Source organism: Centropristis striata, chromosome 8 (genome assembly GCF_030273125.1).
Source record: "Centropristis striata isolate RG_2023a ecotype Rhode Island chromosome 8, C.striata_1.0, whole genome shotgun sequence".
Taxonomy (NCBI): domain Eukaryota; kingdom Metazoa; phylum Chordata; class Actinopteri; order Perciformes; family Serranidae; genus Centropristis; species Centropristis striata.
Window position 1 is genome coordinate 907,580 of NC_081524.1, and position 20,554 is coordinate 928,133.

The following is a 20,554-nucleotide window of genomic DNA, read 5'->3' on the forward strand; positions in this document are numbered from 1 at the left end:
GACAGAGATAATAAGAGGCAGAGTGGTGCTCTCCTCTCAGCCATCTGGAGCTCAGCTCTTTGGGTAAATGGCTGCTCAGGTTCATTATCGACGACGGAGGGAAGTGACTGAAGTCTCATCAGGACTCTTCTTCTGTGGTGAAACAGTCGCTCTTTGAAATTAACTTTCAGCTCAATGTTCAGCTCAAGATGAGCTCTGCACATGAAATACATGTTTGTGGGAGTTTTATGTGGTGTGCTTCTCTGTCTCCTGCATGGTCTCCTGGCTGAGCTGTGTCCTCTGGATGTCTGCAGCTGCATCAACATGTCATTTCTGTTCAAACACAGAATATTCAGACTGCGAAACAAACAGAGTTTTTTAATCACTCTTTTGCCACGTTTCCATCCAAAGTATCAAATATAAAAACAGCAATAAAACAACCATACGCAGAGCAAGGAGAGAGGGTTTAAACCACCTGATAAGCAATTTAAAATTGGTTATTGGCTGGTTCAAATTGGTTATTATGTCGTTTAAATTGGTAATGAGTGGTTTAAATTAGTTATTTTATGGTTTAAATTAGTTATTATATGCTTTAAAATAGTTATTATATGGTTTAAGTTGGTTATTAGGTGGTTTAAATGAGTTATGAGGTGGTTTAAATTAGTTATTATATGGCTTAAATTAGTTATTATATGGTTTAAATTGCTTATTATGTGGTTTAAATGAGTTATGAGGTGGTTTAAGTTGGTTATTATGTGGTTTAAATGAGTTGTGAGGTGGTTTAAATGAGTTATTATATGGTTGAAATTGCTTATTATGTGGTTTAAATTGGTTATGAGGTGGTTTAAATTGGTTGTTATGTGGTTTAAATTGGTTATGAGGTAGTTTAAATTAGTTATTATATGGTTTAAATTGCTTATTATGTGGTTTAAATTGGTTATGAGGTGGTTTAAAGCTTTAACCACCTGGTAACCACTTCAAACCACCTGAAAACCAATTTAACCACCCAATAACCAATTTAAACCACCTGATAACTGCTTTAAACCAACTTATAACCACTTAAACCACCCAGTAACCAATTTAAACCACCTAGTTACTGCTTTTCACCACAGAATAACCTTTTGAAATCACATAATGACCACTTTAACCAGCCAATAACAGCCCCTGACAGCTGTTTGCTGACAGCCTATTCACACAGCTGTGACTCTAGAGGTTAGCACAGTAAAATGTTGATGCTGGCAGCAGCTGAGTCACTGTTTGGTGAACTAAGTTTGTAAATCAGAGCAGAGAGCCTCCAGCTGTGGACGCCCAGTCAGGTCGGACCTGAAAGTCTCACTGAACACCAACAGACGCACCAAAGAGGTGGTGGAACGTTTGTGTTCTGAGAGGTTAAATTACTGGGTTTTATCAATGGAGTCTGGTTGAAGAGCTCAGAGAGAGGAGTTTTAGTTCCTGTCAGAAAGAAAGACATATAGAAATAAAGCTTTGCCACCAGACTCCTTTAACAAAAACAGTACTTGTAGCTGACAGAACACAGACTGTTTATCTGTTCAGAAAACAGACAGAAGGCGTTTGTGATCGTACTCAGTGTTTTGTTCTCATAATACACATTAATGTTACTGAAAACTACTGATTATACTTTTAATAACATGCATCAAACAAAGTTCTGATTCATCAGTCCTTCCCTGTTAAACATAAAGTCCGATGGTGCAGATTATAAAGTAGTTTATGAGTCCCTGTCTGTTAAAAGCTGCTTTAGAGAGTTGATGTGTGAATAAAAGGAAGCTGTTCTGAGGTCAGCTGTCACACACAAATGCTAATGTATGCACCGAGACATTTCACCGCCACGCAGCCGCCACTCACATCTGTGTGTGTGTGTGTGTGTGTGTGAAGTGGTCAGACCTGGTTTCTGTTGCCCCACTTTATGTTTCTCTGAGTATTTTTAGATGTTTGCTCGCTGCTGGAGACACATGAAGCTTCTTCTTCTTCTTTCTCTCTCCAGCTGTGGTCTGTTTTTATTTTCCTCTCGTCCCACTTTCATCCTCTCTGCTCTTTATCCTTCACTTCTTCTCTTTATCCTTCACTTCTTCTCTTTATCCTTCACTTCTTCTCTTTATCCTCCGTCAGCTGAATGTCACACGTCAGACGGACAGTTTTGATCTCAGATTAATAAACAGATGTGGAGTCTGTCAGCTGCTCTGAGGACTCATCAGCGTTTTAAAGTTTTATTAGAACAAACAAGGATCAGTTTTTAGGAGATACGTGCAGAGCCTACGCCTCCCGTTAGAGCTGTTCCGGGCCCTGGGATCAGAATTATTAGTAATTATCATTAAAAAGTATTAATTATAATAAATGACTTGATTTGCTCTCAGTCATAGCTCGTTGGGGCACCATCTGTAAAACAGAAAAATAGAGCCGATTCACCTAAATCAGTCTCATAAAGTTACTAAATTATCACTTTGCATCAATGATTAATAGTTAAAGGAATTGTGAATTATTTTCATAGAAGAGATTGACATATCGTTCACAGTGTACAACATTAAACAGACAGCACGTATATTCCAAAAAGATATTTATTCTAAATAAACAAGTAAAAACAAATAAAAGCAAATAAAATCAAATAAAAGCAAATAAAAGCAAATAAAAGCACACATCTATGGAGTCTAGAGAGCTACAAAGAGTCATAAAGTCCCTGCTGTGAGAGGATGACTGGCTCTTTTCCTGCTTTGGAGGACAAATGGCTGAAAGTTGTGTTTTGTTAAAAGCCAATTTAAAGTCTATTATGTGTAAATCATTGAGTGAGCAAATCAAAGGTTAGTAAAGTTGGTCGCATTTAAGACTGACTGTCTGTCTAAAACAAGATTAACATACAACTTCCAATGATGTAGCTACACTAACATCACAACACGGTTTAATGGTAAAATATGAGTCTGTATTCTGTGATTTTTAGTCAGAAACAGTGTTCACCAGAACACAGAAGAAGAACACCGGAGGACTCTGATCTGGATTTCTGTCACCAGAAGTCACCTGGATCAGACCTCTTTCATCCTGACTGACCTGGATACAGAATCTCCTAATCCTGCTAAATCCTCCTGAAGCCTCTCGCTCTCTCTGCTCCTGTTCTCTCCATCCTCTAACACTCATACATGTTCATTCATCTCCTATACAACATACATTTTTCATCTCACAGAGACATGAAAGTAAAACATTAATATTTCACATTAGAGTGAAACCTGTTCTCTTTATCTCTGTCTCCATTAAAGAGTGAGAGAGAAATGACTTCATAAAAGGAAACAAAAGCAACTTTCACACCTCCATCCTCTGCTCACACTCTTACAAACACATATTTATTGTATATATATCTATATCTATATAGATTTTGTCCATTTTTCTTCACCTATGTCACCTGTTTTTTTCTCACTTTAACCTACTTTATCAACATATTGAGCCCAAAAATCATGAAATCCGAGTTGAAAAATTATACTATTTACTACTAAAAAACACAAATATGCTCAATGAACTGTTTTGGAACTTCAAAATGTGAACAGAATACAAATATGAACATATAAAAAGGTAAACATTTAAATATAATAAAACTACATACAAAAAAGTCCCATAAAAACATGTATATTTATAGGCTTTTTTCCTTGTTAGCTGCAACTCTTCAAAAGAAACTTTGTGCAAAATTACACAGAGAGCTACACCAACGCTCAAATATTTCTGTTCTATCAAATTAAAATGATCATATCTTTGGTTTTACATGACCTATGAATGTCAAACAAAAACTGGGAGAAAGTTTCAAGTCTGAACTTGTTTGAAGTTGATAGCAGCGCTCCATGTGACCTCGTTTCTTTGTTAAACGTCTGATCTGATCAGGATGGCACAATCATAGACCCCAGAGGGTTAACTACTAATATAAGTAATCAAGTACTAATATATGTACGTTAGCCTCGGGTTTGCCAGAGTCGGCTAAAGGACGCTAATGGAGTTAGCCGTGAGCTAACTGTATCCCACATCAGACACTTGGATCTACTCGCTGTTAAACAATAAAACAATAATACAAACAATAAAATAATGGGGGCTGCTGAGTTTTTCGGGTAAATTGGATGTTTCTGGGTAATCCAAATTAATTTCACCGTTATCAACCATCATTATCAACACACCAGGACCGTACTTCTGTCCTTCACAATAAAATACAGAACATTAAAAATACAGATGGACTTTTAAGATCATTGCTGAGCGTTCTTACTGCTTTCTCTCATCAGAGTTAGTTTCATATTGTAATTAGACATGTAAATCTACATGTACATCAATGAAATTTCACATGTAGATTGTTAAATATGTATAAATCAATTATAGCTACACTGGTGGTGGAGATCTTATTCTAAATGACCGTGAAAACACCAGAAAGTGCGACATTACAGATGTGTCCGATTTAGGATACAGACTCTCTCTCTCTCTCTCTCTCTCTCTCTCTCTCTCTCTCTATATATATATATATATATGTTCATTTGTCAGATGTGTGCTGACAGTACCTGAGTTGCTGCTTCATTAGAGGAGTTGTGAGGAGATGAAAGAGGAAGCAGCAGGGTGAGGAGTGTTTCTGTCAGAGATCAGAGACAAACAGCTTCTGAGATGAAGAATCATTCAGATAAAACTCTTCTTCTCCTGTGATCGGCAGCAGATTGTTGATGTGTTGCAGTTTATTGTTCCATTAATCACATGAGAACAGCAGTAACAGCTTCAGCTGGTTTCTGTCTCTGCAGAAACAGTCGATGCTCCAGCTGATACGTTGTGACGGAGCGAGTATTTAACTTGTAAAACAGATTCATGGATGATGGTTAGAATGTGATTCATCTTCTCGTGTGGAAAGCTTCAAACAGAATCAGATTCAGAGATAACAATCTGATTATCTGACGATCTGTGTTTATATTACAGTAACAGTCAGTGAGGAGTAAATATAGAGTGTGTGTGTGTGTGTGTGTGTGTGTGTGTGTGTGTGTGCTGCAGGTTTGTCAGCAGCTTCAGTTTGTTCAGTCAAACAGTTTTTATGACGTGTAAACAAGCTGTTTCCTCCTGTGGCCCTTTTGTCGTTGTTGTCGTTGTTGTTGTTGTTGTTGTTGTTGTGGAGTGCAGCCATGGAGGCAGGAAGCTGCTCAGCTTGCCACTGTCTCGTCTCGTCCCTTCAGACTCTTTAAACTGGAAATAAAAATCTGGGAATAAAGGACAGAAAAATATATATGAAACAGGGATTCAGAAAACAGAATTTTGGGAATAGACAACTCTGAGGAACCAAATTAAATAATATAATAATAATAATAATAATAATAATAATAATAATGCATTCTTCACAAAGGGATGTTTCTAATAAAATGCAGGAGGAATTCTGAAGGAGATCTCTCTCTCTCTCTCTCTCTCTCTCTCTCTCTCTCCATGTTGGATTTCTCTGCAGCTGATTCAGTCGAACTTTAAGGGTCCAATTAAAGAGACTCAAACGCTGCTGAGGAGCTCCAGCCTGGACGCCATCTGTCCACGAACACTGAGGACACCAGGCGTCTGTCTCAGACAAAAAATATGTATTAAACATTTAAAATAATAATATTTAAACTAGTGAAAGCAGAAAAACGTTACTTTGTTTAAACCTTTGAGACTGCCACACACCAAGTAGAATAAATCAAGTTTTTCTGGCACCGATCTAGTAGAGACAAACCAACAGGTCTTTACTGACATGGCCACTTTATGCTGATAACAGTCAGTGTTTCTCCTGCAGTAAATGTGTTGTTGTGTCCTCTTGTGTGTGAGTCTTTGTGCATCCTGGGGTCCTAAACAGTCTGTGAGCTGCATAAATCGGATCTGAGTGTAAAGCTGAGACTCTTGATTCATTGATTCATTCATGATTTACCCCTTTTTACATTTGTCACACCCGTTGCATGACAGACTCTACAACTGTTAGAGATAAATCCCCCCATTATTGGTGCCCCGTGTGAGGCATCATATACTTGTAATTAGGCATCCTAAAATCCCTCCACTGGTTAATAATTGACCTGCAGATATTTTAATTAAAATAAGTTGTAAGACATGCAAGTAAGACATGCTGCAACCTGCAGTAAATTGTGTTGTTGTGTCCTCTTGTGTGTGGGTCTTTGTGCATCCTGGGGTCCCTAAACAGTCTGTGAGCTGCATAAATGGAGTCTGAGTGTAAAGCTGAGACTCTTGTGGATCCAATGAGCCCAAAGTTCTTCATGTTGATGAGACCTGGAGCATTCAGACTAGAGACCTGTAGCATCCAGACTAGAGACCTGGAGCATCCAGACTAGAGACCTGGAGCATCCAGACTAGAGACCTGGAGCATTCAGAGACTAGAGACCTGGAGCATTCAGACTAGAGACCTGGAGCATTCAGAGGATGGATGCTGACACACTAGACTCACAATAAGCAGCAACACAAGATCTGACACACAATCACACTAAATACACAAATACAGTAAATGTCAAATGTTTCTGAAAGTAAATCACAACATGGATTTTTGTCTCTTGGAGTCTGAATGTGGGATTACTGGTTACTGTTAGTAACCCACACCCGCTGCCACAAACCTGACCCGCCCTTCAAAATAAAAGCCCAATAATGAACAGTATAAATGCCATGAAGTTAATAACTTTTATTACAAATATTAACCAGAACATGGAAGTTGAAATCTGTAAATTGATACAATGGGACAGATTTTTTTTTGTGTGTTTTACAGTATTATTTATCTGTTTAATGGTCTTGAATGTTAAATGTAAAAATACAAGCATATACATTAACAAAACAAAAAAATCTGTTTTCTTACAGTGAAACTTTAAATTTAACGTAAAAAAAGTAAAAAGAAATCATAAAAATGGCAGTAAAAGCCGTCAAACACTTTCTTCAATTATTCTGCAGATATATATATTATAAATACTGATATTAACCATTCATTATCTGTAAATACAGATATTTACCATTCATTATCTGTATTTTTCAAAACATTATATGTAAAATAAGTTGTTGTTTTCTGTTATATGACAGTATTTTTTATATAACACCCTCAAACACCAATAAAAGAAAAAAAACACAATCAAAAAGCCCAATAATGCATGAACAGAGTGAATACCATGAAGTTAGTAACATTTTTTTATTTTATTTTTTTACAATTTTATTTAATTTACTTAATGATCTTGAATGTTAAATGTAAAAACTATGTAATTGTATAAAACACCCACAAACACCAATAGAAGAAAAAAAAACACTCAGTGAGAATGAAGTTTTACAGATTCTATCAATAATCAAACAGGAAACCACAGAGACGCCTGCCAGACACAGAGTGATTGACAGCTCTTTGATCTGATGTGACATCATCATGACATCATTTCCTCACACTGACGGAGAAACAATCCTCACGAGGACAACGTGGTCACATGTTCCTCAAAGACTTCAGGACGATGCTGATTGTCTATTCCTGTTGTCCTGCAGCCACAGAGACCTTCACTGGTAAAACCTGCAGTGGCTGATTGCTCAAATACACATTCATAAAATATGGAAACAGTCTCTCAGTGAAAGTGTGTGTGAAGGTGTGTATGTGTGTTTTAGTGTCAGCATCAGAGAACGACAGCTTTCCTCTGTTCCAGTCCAGATTCACTCTGATCCTCTGAGACTTCTTCTGAACTACGAGAGCAGTTCCTTTATCTGATGGTGACAATGATGAGTATTTACTTAGAAGGAACTGTATTCTCCAGAATCCAGACGTTATGTCTTCTCTCCTCTGGACAGACTCTGCTAACAAACCCAGTTCCCAGACTGTATTGTCTCCAACCTGGACCTCCCAGCTGTGAGTCCCTGAGTTAAAGCCCTCAGAGCCCAGAACAGAGTAATAAACACCAAACCTCTCTGGATTATCAGGAAGCTTCTGTCCCCATCCTGCTCTCAGAATGGTCAGATCTTCAGACAGGATGAGTAATGTACCAGCAGTGTTTGGGTCCAGAACAACAGGACTGTAGGAGACCATGTCCTTCATCTTGTTCCAGATGTTGAAGGCCAGGTTGCCCAGGTGTTTGGCCTGGTCTATCAGAGCTCCTGAGGGCAGCTGTGGATCCTCCAGCAGGAGGCGCTGCTGGACTCTTTCCACTGCAGCCTTGTAGTTCTGCAGGAATGAGACGTGTTCAGCTCTCAGCTGGTCCTCTGTGGCTCTGACTGTGTCTGAAAGAGCTGCTATCTCTCTGATCAGAGCCTCCATCTTCTCCTTCATCATCTGACTCTTCTGCTCCTCTTCCTCCCTCAGTGCAGCCATCCTGGCCTCCTCTTCCTCTTCTAGAAACTGGTGGAGCTTCTTAAACTGCTCCTTAATCTGCGTCTCTGTGCGTCGGGCCTGGACCTGAATGTGTTCTGCTGTTTGATCAAACTTCACTTTAACTTCTTTAAAACCCTTTAACTTCTTCTTTAAAGGCTCCAGAGTTTCCTGAAGTTCCTTCTTGTGTTGTTGTGCAGCTTCATCGATGGATCTGAATGTGTGGTTGGTGTGTTTTTCTGAGTCTCTGCAGACGAGACACACTGGCTGCTGATGGTCCAGACAGAAGAGTTTGAGTTTCTCAGAGTGCAGACTGCAGAGAGCCTCTGAAGCTCTCTGATCTCTCTCCAGTAAGAAACTCTCACACAGGTTCTTTAACGCCAGGTTACAGGGTGGACGACCCTTAGATCTTCTCTTACAAACCGGACACTCTCTGGTTTGTTTCCCCATCCACCAGCTCTGCAGACAGTCTCTACAGAAGCTGTGGCTGCATGACAGGACGACAGGATCTTTAAAGATGTCGTGGCAGACCGGACAGCTGAGATCCTTCTCTAATCTGGAAGCCATTTAGTCTCTGAGTGAAGCTGAAACACAGCAGACAAACAGCTCAGCCACTCCCTGTTCTCTCAAAGTTACTTTCACTTTCCTGTAAAACTGTCGTTCAGTTTGTGGATTCAGCAGCTGGTGAAGTGGAGCTGTTCCAGTATTCCCAGTAATCTCCTCAAGTCGTCCAGTCAAAGTGGAGGTTTTAGTCTGAAGCTGAACCTTATCTTCCGTCTCTCAGAGTGTGTGTGTGTGTGTGTGTGTGTGTGTGTGTGTGTGTGTCGTTGTCTCAGTGAGTCAGAATAACAGCCTGTTTCCTGGTTTGTCTCAGGTGAGTCAGCTGAGGGGCGGAGCTTCAACACAACAGTTTATCAGGTTGAGCCTCATTCCAAACTGGTTAGTAACAGAGCTGCAGAGTCTCTTTACAGACATGCTGTAACCTGCAGTAAATGTGTTGCTGTGTCCTCTTGTGTGTGGGTCTTTGTGCATCCTGGGGTCCCTAAACTGTGTGTGAGCTGCATAAATGGGGTCTGAGTGTAAAGCTGAGACTCTTGTGGATTCAATGAGCCCAAAGTTCTTCATGTTGATGATGTTAGTGAGAGAAACTAGAGACCTGGAGCATTCAGACTAGAGACCAGGGGCCTCATGTATCAAAGAGTGCGTAGCTTTCATACTAAAGATGGCGTACTCCCAAAACTAGAAAAGTACGTACGCAAACTCACCTCCACATGTATCAAACTGTGCTTACGCCAGGTTCAGCACCTTTCTTTGATAAATCCCAACCAGCGTGGAACTGATCCACATGACGAGCCACCAGCCACGCCCCGGCTCCTCCCACTGATCAATACACGCCCCGGCTCCTCCCCAAAATGAATACGCAAATGACATGCAAATAACTATAAATCGCAGGCATTCCTGCTGATTATCGACAAAACAACGACAAATCAACTTACTGCCTCTGCAGCGAGGTGGACGTGGTGATCTCCAGGTGGAGGCAGGAAAATGTGCTTTTCGTGCCTCAGCTCTGGGATCAGCAACAAGGTGTCACTGTGGCTGTTAACCAGCCGGACCAGAGAGCTGCACCATGACAGAAGGTCCTCAACACGCTCCTTCTAAACGCCACCGTTATTGAGTTTAGTTAGAGCCGTTAGAGCTGCCAGTGCGTAATGCTGCCAATATCATTTTTACTCATCAGTTTATAAGCCACACTAAACTTGTTGTCCCAATTAAACATCACATACGGGATCAAATATGCACCACACCTGACTTATTCTGGAAGGATTTCCCACACACGTTTTTTCTCCGGGGAGAGGGATCTGTGGTCATGGATCACTGTGACCTGCAGCGTTAACATCTCCATAATAATAATAATAATAATAATAATAATAATAATAATAATAATCCATGTTAAACCAAAGGGGAAACAGTCGGTGATTGGCACTTTGACACAGTAATTAAAGCAGGTTATCTGTGAAAAATGTGTGCGCTCCATTATCAGAATCACAAGTACTTTATTGGATATTCGGTATATATAAAAATAGTGGAAATAGCAGAATATATAGACTTAAGAAAATATACAATCTTAACATCAAAACATATAGACTTCAACATACTATCATTGCACAAGTCAGCAGCAGCAGCAGCAGGTGAAGTCTAAAATATGAAAATAGATGGAAAAAATCATCTATCCCCATATTTAGAAGGGGTTATTGATGGTGGAAAGCGGCATTTTCCTTCCATTTTCCGAGAACTATAAACTATAAAAATTATGCCAGTTGTGTGTAGTATGAGTTTAGACATGAAACACGTTTTAAATAGAACATAAAAGACAGAAAGTTTCTGCCAAACAAAAGTTTGCGGAGCGGTCCGCACATTCTCACGGCAAGTTCACTTTTCATACATGTGGCGTGTGCGGAAAAAACAGCGTACGCAATGTTTTTGTGCGTACGCAGCGTTGATACAGGAACACAACACAAGAGCTGACACACTAATACACTAAACACACATTAACTAAGAGTCAGAAGTGTTTTTAACTGACTCACCTGTCGGTGTCTCCTGCAGGTGGACCGGACGGAGGTGATGCGCAGCTGTGTGAACCCCACCTACTCCAAGGTCTTCACACTGGACTTTTATTTTGAAGAGGTGCAGCGTCTGCGCCTGGAGCTCTACGACATCAACAGCAGCCACAACGGGCTGAAGGAGGCCGACTTCCTGGGCTCAGTGGAGTGCACGCTGGGACAGGTCAGAGAGTGTGTGTGTGTGTGTGTGTGTGTGTGTGTGGTTTACAGGTTCATCTCAATAAATTAGAATATCATAGACATGGTTAAAACAATATACGGTTTGAAAGACAAGAAGTTAGACTTTAGTTTGACACCATTTAATGAATTGGAAACATAACATGATCATTTATATTAGTAGTTAATGTGACATTTTGGTAGAATCTTATTCAAATGTTGTCCGATTTGGGATACAGTTACGCTATTTATACACATATATATATATATATATATATAGTGCTTTAAAGTGCTTCTCAATAAATGGGAATATGATAGAAAAGTTGATTTATGTCATTAATTCAATTCAAAACGGTGAAATAACACATTATATAGATCCATTACACACAGAATGAAACATTTCATGTCTTCATTTGTTTAATTTCTTCTCATTATAATGATTGTGGCTTACATTTAATGACGACCTAAAATTCACTGTCTTAAAAAAAATGTGAATATTACAAAAAAGACCAATTTTAAAAAGTCGGTATAATATGTTAATGTTGTCCTCTGAAAAGTATGTCATCTATATACTGTAAAAAATGTTTGTAGAAATTACAGTAAAACAGTATCAAATAGTATCAGAATCAAGGCGTTAAATAAATAAATTACATCACCGTAGTAGACACTTATTTACCGTAAATCAAGAAATAGTACAAAACTAAAACTGTAAAAATATTTTTAAAAATGTGTGTAAAATTAATGGAGGGATACAATAATGTCACAAAGACACAATCACCCTCGAAATAACTTATTATTCAGTCTAAATTACAGGTTTTGCTGATATTTACATTAAAATATACATTAGAAAACCCACTCACTGTATTTTTTACGGTGAAATTCTGGCAACCACAGCTGCCCGTATTTTACCGTAAGTTAAACAGATTTTTTTAAATTATTTTTACAGTGTATGACTCAATACTTGGTTGGGGCTCTTTGACTTGAACTACTGGAAATAGACTTCTCATCATATTATGATGGATTAAGATGATCCTGTATGTTTTTAAAAAAATTCTCGCTCGGTGCATCCACCGAAAAAAAGTCTGTGTTGATTCTATAGTCATTTCATTTAATTGTTATATTAATATATTTGATAAAATGCATTAAATATAAATGCGTCCTTGATTTTGAGGCAGTTGTTTAAGTAACTTTAATATAAAATGTTTGAGATAGAATCTACTTATTTTGATCACATTAAATATAATCTTTATGTGTATGTAATTCTAAATCAAGAGAATTTTGAATGAATCCAACACAATAGAATTAGTCCGTTTTTAATCGACACTTAACACTTCCTGTTAAGTTGTTATTAACTCAACTTGTAACGTAGTTAGATTTAATTAATAATATTGTGTGCAATCTGATGCCTCAATTTTATTGAGTAGCTACTGTTTATGTTTTTTTTTTACAGTGTATCGACTGAATGGATCAAACTCTGATCACAGAAAGACTCGTTTCAGTTTGTTTCTTCATTGTTTCACTCTTTGAACACATGTTTTCATGTTTTTCTGTGGAAACATGATTCAGATTTGAAAGATGTTTTAGTTTCAGAACAAAAGTCTGGACATCCTGTTTCTAAACCATCTGACAGTTCGTAGATTCCTTCTGTCCACATTTACATCAATCGGCTGTTAAATTAAATGTTTTCACAGTGAGATTTGGTGGAAAAGAGCCGAGCAACTGTCACAAACTGTCACAGACTCAAACTGGAACTTCTCAGAGAAACAAGTTCAACGTAAACAGACGAGCTGCAGCGTCACGAAACCACCGAGTGAGACTGAGATCTGTGTGTGTGTGTGTGTGTGTGAGTGTGTGTGTGTGTGTGTGCTGTCACTCCTGCAGCTAATTGACCAAAACTTCAGAGACACATCGTGAGAGAATGTGAATAAAATAAACTTTTTACTTTCTGTCTTTTCTTCAGCTGCTGAAAAAGATAATTGTTGAAAATATTGATGTGTTTTTTTTGTGATTGTGAGGAACATAAAAACACCATCAGAGGCTCCATTTCAGGCCGGACGCAGCAGAAAAACAGAGATAATAACCTGAAAACACTCCTGACAATACAAACACGATGATGATGTTTTATTATTATCATTATTTCTCTCCTGGAACATTTCTTCTTCTGCTGCCTGCAGCACAAAGTGTCTCTTCAGGTCTTTCTTGACTTTCTTAAACGAGTGTTTTTTCTTATGGACTTTGGTGGAAATGCAAATAAATCCAGTGAGCAAAAAAAACAACTCATTTACATAAAAATGAGCTCAGCAACATGCAAAGATGAAAAAGTCTCCTGAAGGTAAAGAGGTCTGGATGCAGTCGGACTAATTAATGAGCTGATTAAGTATTCAGGTTTTATTTCTGAAGCGGGTCAAGGACTGAGACGCTGCATCACAATTAGCAGAGATCAGTCTGATGTTATTTCATATTTTTAGGATTATGTTCAAATCAGAACAGAAAGACAGTTTGTTTTTATCAAATCGAGGAGGAAAGAAGAGTGGATGAGTCGAAATACACTAAAATCAGACTCCAAGACCTTCAGCAGAGAGAAATCCTGCCGTGATCTGGTTTCAGAATATTTTAACATCCAGTAGATCTGTGTGTTTAGTGTGATTGTGTGTCAGCTCTTGTGTTAAGACTTTAAGGGTTCGAGACCGAGACAAGACCAAGACTTTGAGGGTTCGAGACAAAGAAAAGACCAAGACTTTGAGGGTTCGAGACCGAGACAAGACCAAGACTTTAAGGGTTCGAGACCAAGACAAGACCAAGACTTTGAGGGTCCGAGACCAAGATAAGACCAAGACTTTGAGGGTTTGAGACCAAGACAAGACCAAGACTTTGAGGGTCCGAGACCAAGATAAGACCAAGACTTTGAGGGTTCGAGACCGAGACAAGACCAAGACTTTAAGGGTTCGAGACCGAGACAAGACCAAGACTTTAAGGGTTCGAGACCGAGACAAGACCAAGACTTTAAGGGTTCAAGACCAAGACAAGACCAAGACTTTGAGGGTTCGAGACCGAGACAAGACCAAGACTTTGAGGGTTCGAGACCGAGACAAGACCAAGACTTTGAGGGTTTGAGACCAAGACAAGACCAAGACTTTAAGGGTTCAAGACCAAGACAAGATCAAGACTTTGAGGGTTTGAGACCAAGTCAATACCAAGACTTTGAGGGTCCAAGACCAAGACAAGACCAAGACTTTAAGGGTTCGAGACCGAGACAAGACCAAGACTTTAAGGGTTCGAGACCGAGACAAGACCAAGACTTTGAGGGTTCGAGACCGAGACAAGACCAAGACTTTAAGGGTTCAAGACCAAGACAAGACCAAGACTTTGAGGGTTCGAGACCGAGACAAGACCAAGACTTTGAGGGTTCGAGACCGAGACAAGACCAAGACTTTGAGGGTTCGAGACCAAGAAAAGACCAAGACTTTAAGGGTTCGAGACCAAGACAAGACCAAGACTTTGAGGGTTTGAGACCAAGACAAGACCAAGACTTTGAGGGTTCGAGACCGAGACAAGACCAAGACTTTAAGGGTTCAAGACCAAGACAAGATCAAGACTTTAAGGGTTCAAGACCAAGACAAGATCAAGACTTTAAGGGTTCAAGACCAAGACAAGATCAAGACTTTGGGGGTTCGAGACCGATACAGGACCAAGACCAGCCATTTCCGTTAGTGTTGCTTTGCAGCACTGTTAACATAGAATAGGACAAGATAAGTTGCATAAAGTGGGCATGTCTTTGTGAAAATGTATCCCGACTTCAGGACATTATCTAAGTTAACCTCCTGCAGCGTCTTACAGACCTCGCTGCTGCAGATCTCTCAGCATTAAAGTCTTGTAACAGTATTTCTCTCTGACTCTGAGGCAGAAGATACTTCAGGCTGTTCTTTTTTATTCTGCATGATGTTTGCAGGAAGATATTAGACGATGGCATCCAATAATCAATTGATAAAACAGTTTAAAAATAACCGTACAGTGTGTTTGAGGAGTTTAAACTGGGACCATCTGCTGCTGATCTCATTATAAACTTCTCGGGGACTTCCTGTGTTGGAAGAGTTTAACACGCAGAGCAGAAGAAGAAGAAGAAGAAGAAGAAGAAGAAGAAGAAGGAGGAGGAGGAGGAGGAGGAGGAGGAGGAGGAGGAGGAGGAGGAGGAGGAGGAACAATGGGCTGGGCTGGCGGTGGGAGCGGCGTCTCGGCGTGCCAGCAGCGCGGCGCCGCTCGCTGCCAGATGGCCTCGCAGCCGAGAGTCTCTGCTAACAAGCTGAAGACTCTCGGAGCTTCAGCTGCTCCATCACACAGAAACTCACTCAGGATCAGATCGTTCTTCTCCAGCAGAATAAATAAACCGATCCGTTACTTCTGCACCGCTCACGCTTTCTCATCAGCTGTTTACACCAAATCTGACAACATGAGACTGTTTTATTTCACGACGTTTCTGTCTGAAGACAGAAGTGTTGCAGATGTTGAAGTGTGTCTTTCAGCCTGTTTTCAGTCTTTTTTCAGTCTGTTTTTTGTCTGTTTTCAGTCTTTTTTCAGTCTGTTTTCAATCTTTTTTCAGCCTGTTTTTTGTCTTTTTTCAGTCTTTTTTCAGCCTGTTTTTTGTGTGTTTTTTGTCTGTTTTCAGTCTTTTTTCCAGTCTGTTTTTTGTCTTTTTTCAGTCTTTTTTCATTTCTTTCCTCCAGCCTGTTTTTTGTCTGTTTTCAGTCTTTTTTCCAGTCTGTTTTTTGTCTTTTTTCAGTCTTTTTTCATTTCTTTCCTCCAGCCTGTTTTTTGTCTGTTTTCAGTCATTTTTCAGTCTGTTTTTTGTCTTTTTTCAGTCTTTTTTTCAGCCTGTTTTTTGTCTGTTTTCAGTCTGTTTTTTGTCTGTTTTCAGTCTCTTTTTAAGAGTTAATTTATTTATATTATTAATTTATATTTATTTTAAGATTATCTCTAGATTTAATAATCTTAATTTAATAAATCTTGTCAAGGTAAATTATCTGTCCATGCAGCAAGATCATTTCCCTCAGATTTACTGTTTGATCTGGTTTTAGACCTTTAGATTTACTGTTTGATCTGGTTTTAGACCTTTAGATTTACTGTTTGATCTGGTTTTAGACCTTTAGATTTACTGTTTGATCTGGTTTTAGACCTTTAGATTTACTGTTTGATCTGGTTTTAGACCTTTAGATTTACTGTTTGATCTGGTTTTAGACCTTTAGATTTACTGTTTGATCTGGTTTTTAGACTAAACACCTTTTTTGCAGTGTTGGACTGATCTCGGTCTCGATACACTGTGGTCTGGGTCTTGACTTGGTCTGGTCTAGGTGGTCTTGACTACTCTGCGCTGTGGAATGAACGGTTTGGTTCGGTTCAGACAAAGATCAGGATTATTATGTAGAAAGAGATGAAGCTGAAATCAGATTATTCTCGTGGGGCGTGCAGACGGTCTGCTGGGTCGATGGACTAGACTGTTCAGAGTTCTGGGACCAGAGGAACCTCTTCCTGGTTCTAAGACTCTTTTATTGTGTCCAATCAGCAGAAAGAACTGAGAACGTGCTGGCCTCAATACACCAGCTGGAAATATCTTCCAGTTAAACACTTTTGTTGGAAGCTCCTGAGAGTCCAGCAGACTGTAAATACACTGAACCAGCTGCTCTCATCTGTTTAAGCCTTTTAGACTAGCTCTTATTTGCATAATGTAGTTCATATTTATCATGTATTTATTATTTTAAACTATCAATCAAGTGACTACAACAGTTGTGTCTGATAACAGAAAAACGAACAATCTTCAATCTCCAGTATCTAATAGGTTTTCAAAGGTTTTTTTGTGTCTTACTTAGTTTTTTTTTTGTCATTTTGTGTCTTTTTGTGTCTTACTTTGGTCATTTTGTGTCTTTTTGTGTCTTTTTCAGTCATTTTGTCTCTTTTTGTGTCTTTTTTTAGTCGTTTTGTGTATTTTTGTGGCTTTTTTTAGTCGTTTTGTGTCTTTTTTTGGTCCTTTTGTTTCTTTTTTTGGTCATTTTGTGGCTTTTTTTAGTCATTTTGTCTTTTTTAGTCCTTTAGTCCAACATAAAATGTGATTTTGAATCTTTTCTTACTTCCAAAAAACTATCATGCTCAATAAAGAATTGTAAATGTTGCAAATATGAACAAAGGCTGCAAATCTAACATATAAGAGGGTTCACAGACTAAAGCGGGACAAAATGAAGAAAAAAAACATAAATGAAGTGACAGTGAAGTGTGAGTCCTGCTGCTCTGAAGGTTTGGAGTTGTCAACAACAACAACAACGACAACAAACAAACAAACATAAAAATAAGTGCGGTGATAAGCTCCGCCTCCTGGCTCAAAGGTTTAAGTCCCGACAGTGAGCGAGGACAGACTGAACTGTGAGGACCGTCAGCTGTCACGTTCCAACCTGAAGAACTCAAATCTAAAACTGAATTTCCAGGAGATGATGAATGTTTCCATCATCTCCTGCTGCGTGAATATTAATATGACAGACATGTGAACAGCTGGAGGAGCTGCAGAACAAACAGACTAATGTGTGTTTGTGTGTGTGTGTGTGTGTGTGTGTGTGTGTGTGTGTAGATCATCTCCCAGAGGAAGCTGTGTAAAGCTCTGCTGAGACCAGGAGGCACCGTGGGGAAGTCCATCGTCACGGTGAGCGTCTCTCTGAATCTGAAGTTAAATGATTAAATCGTCTCTTTAACTCTGTAGTTTTGTTCTGTTTCCTCCATGTCTGACTCCTTCCTGCCTGTATTCACCTTAAAACAGGTTTAAATACCATGTTGGGAGATTTTTCACCTATATGACCTGATAATAATAATAGATTTATTATTCTGACTTACTGGATCAACATTTAGAACCAAAAAGTAACTATTTTGTGTCTTTTTTGTGTGTATTTTTTAGTTATTTTGTGTCTTTTAGTGTCAATTTTAGTTATTTTATTTCTTTTTTTTGTCATTTTGTGTCTTTTAGTGTCAATTTTAGTTATTTTATTTCTTTTTTTTGTCATTTTGTGTCAATTTTAGTTATTTTATTTCTTTTTTTAAAGTAATTTGGTGTCTTTTTTAGTCGTTTTGTGTCTTCTGTGTTTTTTTTGGTCATTTTGTCTCTTTTGTTGTGTCTTAGTTATTTTGTGTATTTTTTTGGCCATTTTGTGTATATTTTAGTCATTTTGTGTATTTTTTGTGTCAATTTCAGTTATTTTATTTCTTTTTTTAGTCATTTTGTGTCTTTTTGTGTCTTTTTTGTGCCTTTTTTGTGTCTTTTTAGTCATTTTGTGTCTTTTTTTCCGTCATTTTGTGTCTTTTTTAGTCCTTTAGTCCAACATAAAATGTGATTTTGAATCTTTTTTAACTTTCAAAACACTATCATGCTCAATAAAGAATGTTAAATGTGTCAAATGTGACCAAAGGTGTCAAATCTACCATATAAGAGGGTTCCATCCAGTTCTATCATTTGATACTAAATCTATTTGAGCTTGTCTCCAGTTTTACTTGGTATATCATCATCAAACTGAAACTGGCCTCATGGAGTTTACAGCCAGAACTTTAGAGGTAAATGTACAGTAGGGCTCCACGCTGCTTTGTTTTATACTCTGATGGAGGCTCTACAGGTTTAATAAACTGATAATATCTCTGTAATAATCATGAATCTGCTGTAAACGTCCCTGTGTTTCTGTTTCTGACTCTAAAGTTTCCATCATGTTGTGTTGTGAGTGTGTTCAGACGTTAAACGGAGGATTTTCCAGCCGAGCGTTCCTTTAAATCCTTCTGATGTGATTCTGCACCTCTCTGAACACACGACACGCTCCAGGGCTTTTATTTTGAAAGGATTTCTGAGCAGGAAGCAGAACAGCTTTTATTTCCATATTTCACTTCTCTTCTCTCCGTCCTCTTGTTTTTACTTTCTGTCTCTGGTGTCGATGATAAAACATCAAAAATATAGGAATAAACATCTTATTATTCTTATTACATATAAATAATAATAATAATAATAATAACAATAATAAAACATGAAGGCTTTAATTAATTGATAAAATGTGACATAAATTGATTTTATTGTTTTAATTTATTTACCTTTATTAGTTATTTATTCACAATTTTTTTATTTTATATTTATTATTTAATTTTTCTTTTTTTTTACGTATTTATTTTTGCATTTTTAAACATATCTCTTCCTTCTTTCCTTCCTGTTTATTCTTCCTTCCTTTAATATAATATAATATAAAATAATACAATAAAATATAATATAATACAATATATCATAACATAACATAATTTAAGGTATTATAATATAATATAGTATAATAAAATAATACTATTATAGTATAATATAACATAAAAGAAAACTCTTCATCACATGTATTTATTAGTTTAATAATAACATTTATTATTTGTATTTATTTATTTATTTAGTTTCCTCTTGTTAATAAAATCAGATCAGACGTTCATTTTCAGTTCAACGTTTCATAAATTCACATTTCCTGATATAAAATCATAGTTTTACTGTTTAGCTGCTCTTCTGCTGTCATCAGATTAATAATTGATCAGAAATATGATCAGGACGTCGTGTTTCCATGGTGATGTGACACTGAGGAAATCATTTATTAACCCTTCACTTCATGTTTCATTTTCTTCATTAAAACAGGTTGAACTGGTTAAATTATTTATTTTAAAAAGGTGAAATTAATTTGAAGTTTTTAGGTTTTTATTAATATTTTTTTTAATTATTTCAGATGTTTTCAAACTATCTGGCTCAGAGAATTTACCAGAATAAATCAGGATGAATTTAAACATTTTAACACAATTATCATCAGATTATTATTATTATTATTATTATTATTATTATTATTATTATTATTATTATAATACTGTTTCTACTGTCAGTGTGAGCTGTGATGGTTCAAAGAGCTGCTGGTTCGTTCTCAGTCGCTTCATAATGAGCCTCGTGTGTGTGTGTGTGTGTGTGTGTGTGTGTGTGTGTGTGTGTGTGTGTGTGTGTGTGTGTGTGTGTGTGTGTCTATGTGTGTGTATGTGTGTGTAGATCACAGCCGAGGAGCTGACGGGGAACGACGACTACATCGAGCTCTCGTTCAGCGCCAGGAAGCTGGACGACAAGGTACCAGCTGTGTGTGTGTGTGTGTTTCAGGTATTACTGACGCTATGGGGACATGTATCTGAGTACACCCTGCTATTGTGGGGACTCACCTGCTTTAAGGGGACAAAATTCATAACTTCACATAACAGAAACCAGAGGTCTCAAACTCAAATTACCTGGGGGCCGCTGGAGGCAGTATGAAAATGACCAAAAAACCCCACTAAATTACTTAAAAAAGACACAAAATGAACAAAAAAATACACAGAATTACCAGAAAAGACACAAAATTATTTAAAAAAGACACAAAACGACAGAAAATAACTAAATTATTTAAAAAAGGAACATAATGACCTAAAAAAGACAGAATTACCA

At 37.9% G+C, this 20,554-nt stretch overlaps 1 protein-coding gene across 1 annotated transcript in view; it reads left to right on the plus strand.

Moving 5' to 3' along the window:
• cpne4a (copine IVa) overlaps positions 1-20,554 on the plus strand; it is a 65,436-nt gene that overhangs the window by 12,424 nt on the left and 32,458 nt on the right. The window contains exons 3-5 of the mRNA XM_059339955.1: positions 10,886-11,065; positions 17,669-17,740; positions 20,129-20,203. Coding sequence (XP_059195938.1) covers positions 10,886-11,065; positions 17,669-17,740; positions 20,129-20,203 — 327 coding nt within the window. The remainder of the gene's footprint in view (positions 1-10,885; positions 11,066-17,668; positions 17,741-20,128; positions 20,204-20,554) is intronic.